We start from the raw sequence: 14,295 nt of genomic DNA on the forward strand, positions 1-14,295 counted from the left end.
TTGTGAGGTAAAACTGAAGGCACTGGCCATAATCTTCTGATTTTAACTGTTGTGTGGGCCGCAGAGAGTAGGGATTGAAATGTAAATGCTGTCACAAAATCTTCCACACAATTTGCTGTGGTTTTTAAAGTTCTGATTTTTTCAAACTTTCATGTTTTATTGCACAATACAAAGACACATTTAACCTTTATGTACTATGAAAAACATAAATACAAAAAAAAAAAGAAAACATTGGCTCATTTAACTTACTTTACCCTATCCTCTTTAGAGATGTCTATTCCTCCTCAACTGAATAATCTACTGTGGCATTCAGTTTCATAATATCTATAACCACAGAGAGTTTTGGATACACACCATCATTCCTCAGTACTTTCATATACCAGTCCCTCATATGTTTGCTGTTCATAATGATTCTCTTAAACTTCACCCTGCTCTCCATTATTACTAAATTGTAGTCTGCTCTTGGATAAGCCTTACAATCCAATATCTGATTTTTTAATCTCTGCCTTACTATGATGCTGCTATCTTGCAGTGTCTGCTGCCTTTTTCTAAGTATTTATCCAATCAAAATATTCAAATAGGGTATTTATATTTTTCACTGCTATTCATTGTAGAACTCAAGGAATCTTATTCCTGTCTTATTCCTGTCTCATTCCTGTTGCTGAGCTTATTTTCTTCCATAGCTCTTCTTTTTATTCCTTCCTCTGCAACAGCAAAACATCCCCTATGATACTAGACTTTCATCTCACTTTACATATACAGTATTAGTCTCCCATACTAAGACGTGAACTTTGTTTCCAGCATATCCTCTCATTCTGCACTGCTCTCCTCCCTCCCCAGCTTCTATTTGTATCTCTCATACCCAATTTTCGTATGTGGCACTTCTGAAATTCTAATAACTACTTGTTTGTATACTTTTTTCTCTATCTTTTTCAAATTTCTCTTTCCCTTCTCTTTCTTTTCCTCAACTGAATTGCTCTTTTTTTTTTTTTTGTTCTACTTCTTTAAATACAGTTCTGTTTCTCACTCTGTCCCTTCACCTCTGACATGAAGCTAGCATGGAACTTTGTGACTTCAACACCCTCCCCACCTCTAACCTCTCTCTCTCTCTCTCTCTCTCTCTCTCTCTCTCTCTCTCTCTCTCTCTCTGTGTGTGTGTGTGTGTGAGTGTGTGTGTGTGTGTGTGTGTGTGTGTGTGTGTGTGTTTGTTTGTTTGTTTGTTTGTTTCAGACACTTTTTCATTCATCTCTCCCTCACAACTCAGCACCTGAATCATCTGTCCCTGTTCACCTTTTCAGCCTCCCACAATTAACATCTTTTAGTTGTCCGTGAAGAAAGAACAGTTATTCAACTGAAGTGTTTCTATCCATAGTATTGAAAATTTCTCCTCCTGAAGGTAATTTCTTTTTTAAAACTTTTAGCAGATTCAGTTGTAACATATGCACACAGATTTTATCTTTTCAAAATCAGCTGCATACAGTGGAAAGAGTTGTTTTGTAGAAATGTTAAAAAGGTCCATTTATTCTTAGCCATTCAATTTTATTTACATTGGTTAGTGTAGCTAACAATCCAGAACTGTTGATTCTGTATAAATAATTACTACTCTTAGGAAATATTTCACATTTTTTACAACAAAATATTTTTAATTTAAAATGATGCTGATGTTGATCATAGTTTAAGCTCATAGGCATGCATCACATGCACACACCTTATAGTAGTCCTGTGAATTAATTCATTTCCTTTTTTTTCATTTTATTACTGTATGTACTGTTATTTTTCTGCTATTTTGGAGGTAAGCTTCTAACAGGATCACTAACTGATGCTTACAATGAATAGCAGATACCAAAGATTCAGACTATTTGATGATATTACACTTTTTAAATACAGTTGGCTTTTGTGATGAGATGGCACTTAATAAAAACTGAGTAGAGAATGTGCATGTACCTAAGATAATTGAGAAACATCAACACTGTGTCAGCATTAAATTTCACATATTCCTTATCTTAATCTTGTAGCATGCAAGGATCTCTTTAGCAGAAAAGAACAGGTCTTATCTCAAGGACAATGATGCTGCTGGCCTATCAGCAGGCAGTATTTCTACAACTGGGCAGTAGATGCCCAGCTGTCGTGTAGAGAACTCAGTCCAGTAGCTAGCACACAGTGTCCCACTTGTTTCCACCATGGAGTGTACAGTACCACCACCTGACAGACTCCGCAGACCCCTGGTTATCCCATACAAGTACATGATGAGTGCCGGCCCTACAAATGCCTCTGCACGTGTTCTTCATGCTCTTTCCAACCCTATTATTGGTCCACTACATAAGGAAGCATATGAGGTGAGTCTAATTTACAAGACAGTAGAATTAATAAGCACACAAATGGTACATTGCAGCACTTTGAAATATGAGGCTTATTTGCAAGTTAAAACTGCATCACTTGTGCTCAGTACATTTTTAAAATGATAATAATAATAAGAAGAAGAAGAATAACAATAACAATAATAATAATCTTTAGTTTCCTGTAATAACACTTACAGTCTTGAACATCATCATTTTTGTACATTTACATTAGGAAATTAGTAGTAAAAGTAGTAGATGAATTTTGCTATTTGGGCAGAAAATAACTGAAGACAACTGAAGTGGAGAGGATACAAAATCTAGACTGGCAGTGACAAGAAAAACATTCCTGGTAAAAAGAAATCTGTTAACATTGAATATAGATTTAAGCATTAGGAAGTATATTCTGAAGATATTTCTGGAGTGTAGCCTTGTACAGAAATTAAATGTGGATAATAAACTGTTCAGATGAGGATAGAAACTTTTGAAATGTAATGCTACAGAAGAATGATGAAGACTATAAGAGTAGATCATGTAACTAATGAGGAAGTACTTAATATAATTGGGGAGGAAAGAAGTTTGTGGCACAGCATTCAGAGAAATCAAAGGATCACCAATGTAGTTTAGTATTTAGGAGTAGTGTGGAGGGTAAAAATTGTGGAGGGAGGCCAAGAAATGAATATATTAGGTTGGAGTATAATAAGCTCATAGCATTTTTCCAACAATTTAATAATCACAACAAATACACATAACAGAGACTTTAATTATCAATAATATATTCTCCTTCACTATTTACAACATTCTGCTTAGCTGGGGTAACTTTTTGATTCTGTGACTGTGGAAACCATGTGCTTTTAAGATGAAGAACTTGTCAAACCATGTTCAGAACATATTTTCATCCAGTGAGGAAGTTCCTTGAAGGTTGTTCGATAGAGAGCGGAAAGGGTGGTGCAAGATTAGGTGAATAAGGTGGGTGAGGAATGAGTTCTCAACCCAACTCCTCTATAGTGTTTTCTGTCAGTCTAGCAGAATGTAGGTGGACATTTCATGGAGTAGGTGTGGCACTGAGTCAAATGATTTTCAGAAATCAAGAAATACAGTATCTGCTTGACTGCCTTGATCCAAGGGTTTCACTGTGTCATGTGAGAAAAGTAAGAATTGGGTTTCATGTGATCAACATTTTTGAAATCCATGCTGGTTGGCATCAAGGAGGCTATTTTGTTCAAGAACCACATTATGTATGAGCTCAGAATATGTCCTAAGATTCTGTAATAAATTGGTCTACAGGATATTGGACTGCAGTTTTGTGTATCACTTCAAGTACCCTTCTTGTAGACTGGTGTGGCCTGTGCCTTTTTCCAAGAACTGGGCGTGGTTTTTTGTTTGGGGCATCTGCAATAGATTACAGTCAAAAGAAGGCAAGCTCAGCCACAAGTTCAGTATAGAAACTGACAGGGATTCCATCGGGGCCTGGAGCTTTGTTCCATTTTAACAATTTCTGCTGTTTCTCAACTTCACTGACTCAAATACTTATTTCATTCCTCTTTTCAGTGGTACAAGGATTAAATTGGGGCAATTTTCCTGGGGGTTCCCTTTGTAAAGGAACATTTGAAAATGAAGTTAAGCATTTCAGCTTTTGCTTTGCCTCCCTCGATTTGTTCCTGTCTCATTCGCTAGGGACTGGACACTAACTTTGGTACCACTAACAGCCTTTCCATATGACCAGAATTTCTTTGGGTTCTGTGAATGATCAGTTCACTGTATTCTGTTATAGTAGTCATTGAAGGCATCATGCATTGCTCTCTTGACAGTCAAATACGTTTCACTCAGAATCTCTCTACCAATAGGCCTACACTTTGTTTTACACCTATTATGTAGTAATCTCCATTTCTCTAGATATTTCTATGCTATGAATGTTTCTTCCCATCTTGAACTGTTCAACTGCATACACATTTTTTTCCATCCAGTACATGTTAACTATTCTTTTAAACTTCACCCAGTGTTCTTCTACATGCTCCTGACATGTGCTGAGAGTTTCAAGTTCCTCATTGAGGTAAGACAGTATTGATTTTTTATCTATTTTACTGAACATACATATTTTTCTGCTTGTTTTAGTTGTCCTTTGTACTTTGGCACTCATTGGTGCCACAACTGTGTTGTGGTCACTGATACCAGTTTCTATGTGGACATCCTCAAAGATGTCAGGTCTACTTGTTACCATTAGATCCAATATATTTCCATTGTGAGTGGGGTTCATAACTATTTGTTTTAGGTAGTTTTCAGAGAAAGCATTTAGTAAAGTTTTAGAAGATGTCTTATCATGCCCACCACTAACAAAACTATAATTTTCCCAATTAATTGTTGAATGATTAAAGTCTCCACCAATGATTATAGTATGACTGGGGAACTTACGTACAAGTAAACTGAGGTTTTCCCTAAAGTTTTCAGTTACATCGGGAGATGAGTCTGGTGGGCAATATGTGGATCTCATTTTCATTTTATGTCCACCGCGATGCTTTGTCTTGCTCAAACAACCTCACATGCAGTTTCAGTTTCTACCTTGATGGATCTGAGTTTCTTGCCTACTGAGACAAATACATCACCTCCATTTCCCATTTCCCTATCCTTTCCATATACACTTAAATTTTCTCCAAAATTTCAGGTATGACCAGCACATACTTAGTATCTTTCAGTTCTGACTGAACTTCATGCAATGAATATGGTGATAAAACGTTCACTAAAATCGACTCACATTTTGTCCTAGATCATATGAATTTGTTCTCAAATAGGTCTCAGATGAGAAGAGCTGTGCAGTCCACTGAAAGGAAAGAATGATTGTGTTTTGCAGTGCAGAGCACAAACAGCCCTTGTTTCACAGTGATAAGTCTATGTTCCTCTCTTTGTAGTTTATTTGTACTTAAAAAGAAATTTATGCTGTTAGAAACTGCCAACAGGTGCTTCTCTTTCTTAATGTGCTGCATTATATCAGCATGTCCTCCATGTTCAATGGAAAAAAGTGAATGACACACTGTACATTCTAACTTCATAGTCATGGTTTCCTTCAGAAAAGGGAACTCTTCTCTCAAGGTTTTTGAGAAAAACACTTCCTTTTCCCATATTAATGGTCATAAGTTAGTTTCACCCACAGCAAACAACAGACAATGGAGCGCACTAAAGCAGGCTTGCCAAAGCTCGCCAAAGCCAGTGTTGAAACTACTGCCTTCTTCTCATTGTTGTCTGTAACAGTCCAAAGACACTGTGCCAGTTACATCTATTACAAATTCATGTCATCTGACAGTTAACAGCTAACTCGTAACTACAAATACAATTGAGTATTGCTAGCCCTATAAAGTTATTTAATGAAAACTTGTTACATCTGTCCATCATTTTTGCATTAGCAAATAGTTCATATGAATTGCAAAGCTCATGTGTAAGTCACTGACACTGAACATTATGATGAAAACTCATCTGTTCATATCTCTCCTCATCCCCTGACCAAAATAATACTTCTCTATTCGATCATAGCATTCAAGAAAACACAAGACTCAATAAATCTTTAAAAAAACTATGTCTGTGACTCTACATTGACATATAAATAAATAAAATCAAAAAATGAAGCAAAAAATTGAAGTTTATTGGTGATTATGAAGAAACAAGGCTTTTGCATGACACTGGGAAATGGAACAAATAATAGGACAGTCCCGTTAAAAACAGGATGTTTGGTCACCCAAATCTATATTGATACTGACAGGATATTGGTCCCAGGAATTCCAAGACCATATCAACATCTCTACAGTAGTTCCTCAGATTAGAGATAGGCAAATTAGCTCTTTCTATGGAACTATACCTTTTGAGGTAGTTACTGTGCTAGTTCACAGAGCTAGTTCAAAAGAACTGCACAGTTCATTTTTATTGTTAAAGTATCAATAAAGAAGAACAATTAGAAAAATTCTTAAACTAATAAAATGAAAAACAAAATTTTATAATTGTATTGCCTACATTTTTTTTTTTTTTTTTTTTTTTTTTTTTGTCGAAATGGGCAGTGAGATTTCAGTTTCAATTAAAATTTTGTCTTGGGAAGTCTGAAGCACTGAATATTAAAAATAATAATAATAATAATAGTTCACAAAAATTAATTCTTAAGACGGGAAAGAAATATTTAGGTACAGATACTGGAGACTGAACTGAGCTAAGTGAACTAACAGAATTGTTTAAGTCTTCCAATCTGGTGCTGTTTGTACAATTCACTGTTCACAGTACAGAACTATGGATGCTGATCCTAGGAGTGAGGAGTATTCACTATCAAGAGAAGTGAGATTCATCTGTAAGCATTCCAACTTTCAATAGATAGGGGAAGTGAGGAGTACATGACCTGTAGTTCACTAAAGGAAAGACCACTCTGAACAGTTCCTCTTCCAGAATAGTTCATAAACTATACATCTCTACCTCAGGCTAGCTCAGACATACAAGAAGAATCGAGCAGTGGACTTCAGTTTATCTAGAGAGAGAGAGAGAGAGAGAGAGAGAGAGAGAGAGAGAGAGAGAGAGAAGATTTAATAAAATGTTTTTTATTTAGACTAAAACCTAACTATGACTTACGTTTTATGTTTGCAGGCAGTAATGTTCACCTGATGGATGATGAATGCAGTGTACATTCAGATAACAAACTGTTATTTCCTTATGCGATATAATTACAATTTAACAAGTTTCAGATTTGTTACTTGTACTGTGACATTTTACTTTCTGCAAAAAAAAACGCTTTATAGGTTTTGATGAGTGAGTTTGCAAGTATCAAAAAATGTGACATAATGACCACATTTTTCGATTGCATTTTTTTAGAATCTTAAATTACACCATAAAGGGACCATAGACTTTAGTAAGTGACATAAATTTGAACTTGATACACCAACTTGTTCCAGAGGAAAAGTGGTTTTAAAACATGAACAGACAGATGGATGTAAAATGATAAAATAGTTTTTGTGATAATTAATTACAAATTAACAGTATTCGGATTTTTTCCTTTACTTGTAGTGTGAAAATTTGCTTCTTGCCAAATTTCATGATTCTAGGTCAACGGAAAGTATCCTAAACGTTTTCATGAGTGAGTTTACGAGTATTAAAATATGTAACACAAATGGCCATGTCTTTTCCCCCACTGACTTAAGAGTCTCAATGTTTTACACTGGCTTCAATATCGGACATAAATTTTAACTTGATACATCTGCCCATTCCTAAGAAAAAGGGTTCATAACAGTTGTACAGACAGACAGATGGATGGAAAACAAAGTAATCCTACAATGGTTCTGTTTTTACTACTTGAGATATGGAACCCTAAAAGTTAAGTAAACTGTTTATTATTCCGAAAGCTATCACCATAACTGTTAATATATTTATCCCACTGTGAAACAAGATGGTCAATGCCATCATAAAAAAATGTTTGCACTTGCCTACAAAACCATGATTGTACCCAGATGTGCATCTCTTCATCTGAAGCAAATCATCGAATTTACTCGAATCTAAGCCGCACTTTTTTCCGGTTTTTGTAATCCAAAAAACGGCCTGCGGCTTAGAATCGAGTGCAAAGTAAGAGGAAGTTCTGAAAAATGTTGGTAGGTGCCGCCACAACTAACTTCTGCCATCGAATATATGTAGCGCTACACGGGCATGCTTTGCAGGCACAAAGTTACGTACTGGCGCCAAAACCTCTGAGTCAGTAAATAAATTTTTAAAAAAGGTGGAAGACGAGCTTTTTTTCTCCGCCCCAAGTTTTGACTACTGCATTTTCATACATTATCCAACGAAGTAAATACAAATTCCGTATTGTTCATCTTCGAATGTAGCAGCATTTCGATGTACTATGAAAATCCGACTGGCAAGACTGTTTGGGATGTTTGTCAATATGGCCAACTCTATGTTCTGAATTTTTTCCTACCTGTGAGAAGAGATGGTTGCTAATAGGAACTTTTATGAATTGAGAATCACATGCAGTATTCTCTTCACCATGAGAATAATACGAATATAAACATTTTTCCATGTATTCTTTCGTGTTTGCTGCTATCTCATTTATATCCTGTCTGCCTAATAAACTACGAAACTAGTGCGAGACAACAGCAACGCGGAAGAATATACATATCATGTCATATTTATATTCGTATTATTCTTATGCCTAATAGCGATACAGTCAGAAATGAAGCACGGCAATTTACTAGATTTTTAAACCTAAGATGACTAATTTCTGTGCAGAATGTAATGCACAAAAGAGGCGCCTGCAAAGATTTTCAAACGGCGAAAAATTTTCGCTAAACTCTCGTTCAGAACATCGTCTATCATACGCAGTCTATTATTTGGCTCTTATTGATCATTCTCAAAGAAAGCTGCAACAACAAAAATCGTAGTCTCTTGCCATTGTTTCGCTTATGAGACAATTCCTCTCTTTTTTTATATAGTAAGCGGCGGTAGCGCACACAAAAGCAAGCCATGCCGCGAGCGGCAACTGGTCGTGAGCACACATTATCAGAAGGCGACAAACAATGCATGACAGTACAATAATGCATTTTCAGCTTAGAGTGACGTAAACCCCTATAACAAAGAGAGCGGCACTTATGAGATCAAAAAAAATAAGCAATCGATTCAAACCAGACGAAGCACGTGAAAAAGGAAGGAATTCCGTATAAATACGGACGGAGCGCCTGACGCATAGCAATGGCTACCTGGTAAAGCTTACGACTCGAACCAAACTACTGTAGCTGTATCGTCATTCATTCGACCTAAATTGTGTCTCATATTACAATGGACCAACTTTGTTTCGATTTGCAGGTGAAGCCTAAAACTTTTCTCTCTCTTGAATTTCGAGTCTCAAATTTCAGAAGCGGCTTAGATGCGGGAAAATTTTTTTTCCTTGATTTCGAGTCTCATTTTTTAGGTGCGGCTTAGATTCGAGTGTGGCTTAGATTCGAGTAAATACGGCAATTGCCACAAATGTCCTTCTTCAGGACTCCAGAAATGTAAATCACATGGTGGGAGAGTAGGCTTAATGGAGGATGTACATTGGTTTCCAAGTGAAACTTCAGTATCGTATCGGAAACAATTTTGGGAACATATGGGTCTTCCAAAGCTGTTTCGACTTCAATGCAAAAGTTTTGTGGGAAGCCCTTAAAAGCCCTCCATACAGTCCCAATCTCTCTCCATTCAGTAGCCCTTTCTGAAGCCCTGAAGAAAGACATTCATGGCCATTTATTCACTTTGGACATAGAAGTGGATGCCTGGGTGCAATTTTCGTTCTATACATAACTGCAAACATTTCTGCGTGAAGACATAGACTAGCGTGTCTCACAGTGGAGTAAATATAGTAACACATATGGCAGTTACTTTTGTAATAATAAACTTCTTCCTTAGTTTCTTTCCATCTGTCTCATTTTCATTTGGCGGCCACTTATACATCACAAGATACAGCCGGAATGGAAATATCACTGATGCAACAGGGAAGCAGAGCCATTGCAGCTGTAAGGATCCAGTCACTTCACATCCAAGCCATGGACATGTTATGGCTTGTGTGATCAGAACTGATGCAGTAGCAAAACAAGTACACACAAACCAGTGTAAATAACCCTCTTCAGACTCCACAACTGCATGCTGTGACACTGCTGATGGTGTCACGTCCAATGCTGTAGACGTATGTCCTCCAGCTGGCAGGTTACTTCAACTGCTGCCATCTTCCACCCTGGGGGTCTCTAGTTCCCATATGGGGCCACAAAGCCATTCATCCATCATCAACTGTATGGGTGGACTTTGCTGTTGGGAGCTGCCACTTCTGCACAGGTTCATTAATGTGATCATGTCTGCCTTGGCTGTCCTCACCTGGGGCTGCTAATGGCTTCTAACAGGCACAGCTGATCCATAGATCCTCTCCTGGTGGGTCAGAGGCCTTACTGTACCATTGGCATCTGCAATGGCAAGTTGCAGTGCCTTCCCTGCCAGGGCATGTGCGGTTCGTGCCCCATGAGTGTTGGCATCGTAGGGCAACACGACACATGTACTTGGAATAAAAATGATTAGTTCTCCATTCATTCTCATTCATCTAACAGGCACCCATTCACTATGCCACTGCAATCCACACCTGGGTGGACAATTCCAAAAATCCAGCTAGTCCACCACCCACCACAGCAGCTGACCAACTTAGTCATTGTATTGGTATTGGTTTTGGTATAGTATTTATTGGTCCTGTTGTCTACAACAACATCTTTTGCGTAAGACATTGGACAATTCAAGTTATAAGTACAGTTTTGAATGTGATTTCTAGGCATACTTATTTAAGGTTACAGTAAAACACTTCACGCATTAAGTATTTATATAACACACTTTATAAATTTAAATATTCTTCAATAAAGTAAAAGCAGTGGTGTTATAAATATGACTTTGGAGATTTTCCAAAGGTTTTGACCTCAGTAATAGCTTTTATGTTTTCAGAAAGTGTGTTATAAAGCTTAACTCCCATGTTGGAAGTACCTTTTTGACACAGAGATGTGTTGATTTGGTTATATGTAAATTTTTTTTCTGTAAAGTGATCATGTATATACAGTTTTCTTGCAGGCCGCATTCCTTTCCTATTACATTTATTTTAAAGAATATAAGGGTTTCCATAATGTATACAAATGATAATGGGGGAATACCAGATATCTTAAATAGAGGCGTGCAAGAGACTCTGGATTTGTGTCCAAATATGATTTTAATGGGCCTTTTTTGTAGTCTGAAAATGCTGTTAGCCGTTTTAGTGTTTCCCCAGAAGGTGACTCCATATTTAAGGTGAAAATGAATTCGTTACTGTTTTCTCGCTACAGAATGATTTTAGTGTCTTGCTCAGTTCTGCAATAGGGTATTCACTATGATTCCATTTTACATTCATCTGCAGCCAAAGCCCTCCAGATTTAGTTTCAGTACTGTTGCTAACTAGTTCATCATTGTTAGAGACCAATGGGATAAACATGGCATTGTTTGGACCACTGTGAAATTTTACTGCAATGTTTTTTTTCCTATTTATTCTAAGCTGATTATTCTGTGCCCCACTGCTAAGTTGTCCCATAACTGATCCTTAGGGTACACCACATTTAATTTGTTTATAGTCTGATAAGTGTTCAGATATAGTTTTAGGTGGATATTTGTGTGCTTGATGCACACGTCCTGCTTATGATTACTCAGAAAGCAATTTATCCAGTTATTGGACAGACTTGAATACCATATTTTTCAAGATTTGACAGCATAATCTAATTGTTCACCATGCCAAAAGCTTTTGACAGGTCAATAAATACTGTTATTGATCCCCGTTTCTTGTCACTCAGGCTTAATATGGAGCTGATACACTAATAAATAGCAGTTGTTGTTGACCTCTTAGTTCTGAATCCATGTTGTTCATTGCATAGTATATTGGTTTTATTTACAAATTTCATAAGTTCATCCTACATAACATTTTCTAATACTTCACTATGATTCCATTTTACATTCCTCTGCAGCCAAAGTCCTACTAATTTAATTTCAGTACTGTTGCTAACTAGTTCATCATTGATAGAGACCAATGGGATAACACACCCTTGTTTGGACCACTAATAAACTAATACACTAATAAATAGTAGTTGTTGCTGACCTCTTATTTCTGAAACCATGTTGTTCATTGCATAGTATATTGGTTTTATTTACAAATTTCACAAGTTTGTCATACATAACATTTTCTAATACTTTTGAAACGCAAGAGGAAATTGTGATGGACTCTAGTTATTTATGGTATCTTTCTCACTGTTTATATATACTAGAATGACTTTAAATGTCTTCAATAAATCAGAGAAAATGCCTGTCTGAAGTGAGCATTCAAAAAACTGTATAAGTAATGCAATTAGGTTTGACGAACTCTTCTTTAAGATTGTTGAAGGGACACCATGAATGTCTGCAGAGTTGGAAGATTTTTGTCCTTGTATTGCAGTAGCTACTTCATCTTGTGAAAAAGAATTGATGTACATTGGCCCCCTACAAGCACTTGTTTCGTATTCATTGCCTTGGGTACTCCTGTGAAACTTTGATTGTTTCATAATATCAGCAAAACTTGTGAAAAATTGTTTAAAGTACTGGCTACTTTTAAGAGTTTTGTTACTTTTTTATTTTTTTGTGATAGTGCTATATTTCTGCAAGATGATCTGTGTTCTCCAGATTCTTTTTTATAACACTCCACACTTTATTATCTGACCTATAAATGTATTTGTCATTATGCATTATTTTTGCCACTCTTATTTATTTTAGTAGTATTTTCGAGTAATTTTTATAGTATATGTGTCTTTCAAGTGAGGAATTTTTTGATTTACACATTTCATGAAGTAGTCTTTTTTTCTAGCATGAAACCCCTATTCCCCTTGCGATCCAGCTATTTGGTCTAGAATTCCCCCTTATGATTATAGTATTCAGTGAGAAGGTAGTTTGAAAGAAATGGGTTAACGTATCACTGAGTGTTGGATTTTTCATTGATATCATTAATTTTGTAAACCTGTGACCATTTTTCTTTCTGTAATAAGCTGTTGAAGTAATTTACATTATCATGAGTGTACCTTCTGCTTGTAGTTCTTAAAGACATGTTGTTAATAATATTGCCTTTCATTTTTAAGTCTAAAATTTGAGCAAGATGATCACAAGGGCCTCTCCATTTCTACTGTTTGTGAGGAAATAAGTATTGAAGTCACCACAGATCATTAACTCACAATCCATTTTATTTGCCTTGTTTCGCAATAACTCCATTCTGTTTAAGAAAAGTTCAAAATGTACAGATGGTGATCAGTAGACTGTAGCAATAAACAGGTTGAACTGAATAATTTTTATAGCTGGAATTTCACAATCCTTTTCAAAATCTGTTCTATTTAAGTCAGGTAGGTTAGTAAAATCTATATTCCTTTATGTAAATTGCCCCCCCACCCTTCTTGCTGTTTTTCCTGCAGTAGTAGAATGACAAAATGACTCTATTTATTTTCATATTCTAAATTAATTCTGGGGTAAGCCAGTGTTCAGAAACGCATAACAATGACATATCTTTTAATTCATCAGTTAATAGTATGGTAATTTCATTGATATTATTACACAGGGATTGCACATTTTGGTGTTAAATTTTTAGAGTGGGTGTATTCACAACTTGATGGTTGGGAATCATAGTTACAGCATCTCATACCTTTAGTTTAAATTAGGATCACCAGCTGTGTTGTCTTTTCATTTTCCTTTCTTGCTCAGTTGACTTTCCACACTTTTGCCAGTGGCATGTACAGGAAGCTGATAGATTGTTCTGTTCCTTAAAAGTCTTCCATTAATTATTTTGGGAACATGATCACTAACAAACCTTTTCACTTCATAGTTTTATGCATTCCATGCTTCATGCACAGATTTTGATGCAGCTTGCTTACATCCTGTGTATTTCACTTGGCATATTGTGAACACAGTTTCCTTATTTTAAAGTTTGTTTTCTGAATTTCTTTGTTTACACATGAACTATAAATTATATCATGCCTATGAGGCAGTGTGGCCATATTATATTGGGAATCGGCCTTTTTGGAATCTATATTGCAAGTTTTTCACCAGACTGTACTTACAGAAAAAATATTGTATTTGATCAAGAATTACTCTTTAAAATAACTTGCCAAATACTGACAAGAGCAAAATTGATGTATAATTCTTTGTGTCATGTGTTTCTTCCTATTTATACACTGATCATAGGTCAGTAATTTTTGATAGGTCAGCAAACGTTGTCTTGTCAACTGAACTGTAAACATGTTACTGATTTTATTACTCCATTTTTGTATTCTTCATTAAGAAATCTACTTACCAGTGACTAGATTTTTTTAATTTTATTTTTTTTATTTTTGAACTTTGAAATAATTTTCATGGAATTACATTTTATAAAACTCATCAGGACAAATGAACTGAACTGGTTGAGAGT

The 14,295-nt window shown here is 36.0% G+C and overlaps 1 protein-coding gene across 1 annotated transcript in view; it reads left to right on the forward strand.

The window, feature by feature from the left end:
- The first annotated feature begins 2,052 nt into the window (after nucleotides 1-2,052).
- Nucleotides 2,053-14,295, forward strand: part of LOC126353750 (alanine--glyoxylate aminotransferase-like) — a 93,743-nt gene continuing 81,500 nt past the window's right edge. The window contains exon 1 of the mRNA XM_050002798.1: nucleotides 2,053-2,336. Within this exon, the coding sequence (XP_049858755.1) occupies nucleotides 2,181-2,336 (156 nt within the window). The 5' untranslated portion in view covers nucleotides 2,053-2,180. The remainder of the gene's footprint in view (nucleotides 2,337-14,295) is intronic.

This window comes from Schistocerca gregaria, chromosome 3 (assembly GCF_023897955.1).
Source record: "Schistocerca gregaria isolate iqSchGreg1 chromosome 3, iqSchGreg1.2, whole genome shotgun sequence".
Lineage (NCBI taxonomy): Eukaryota > Metazoa > Arthropoda > Insecta > Orthoptera > Acrididae > Schistocerca > Schistocerca gregaria.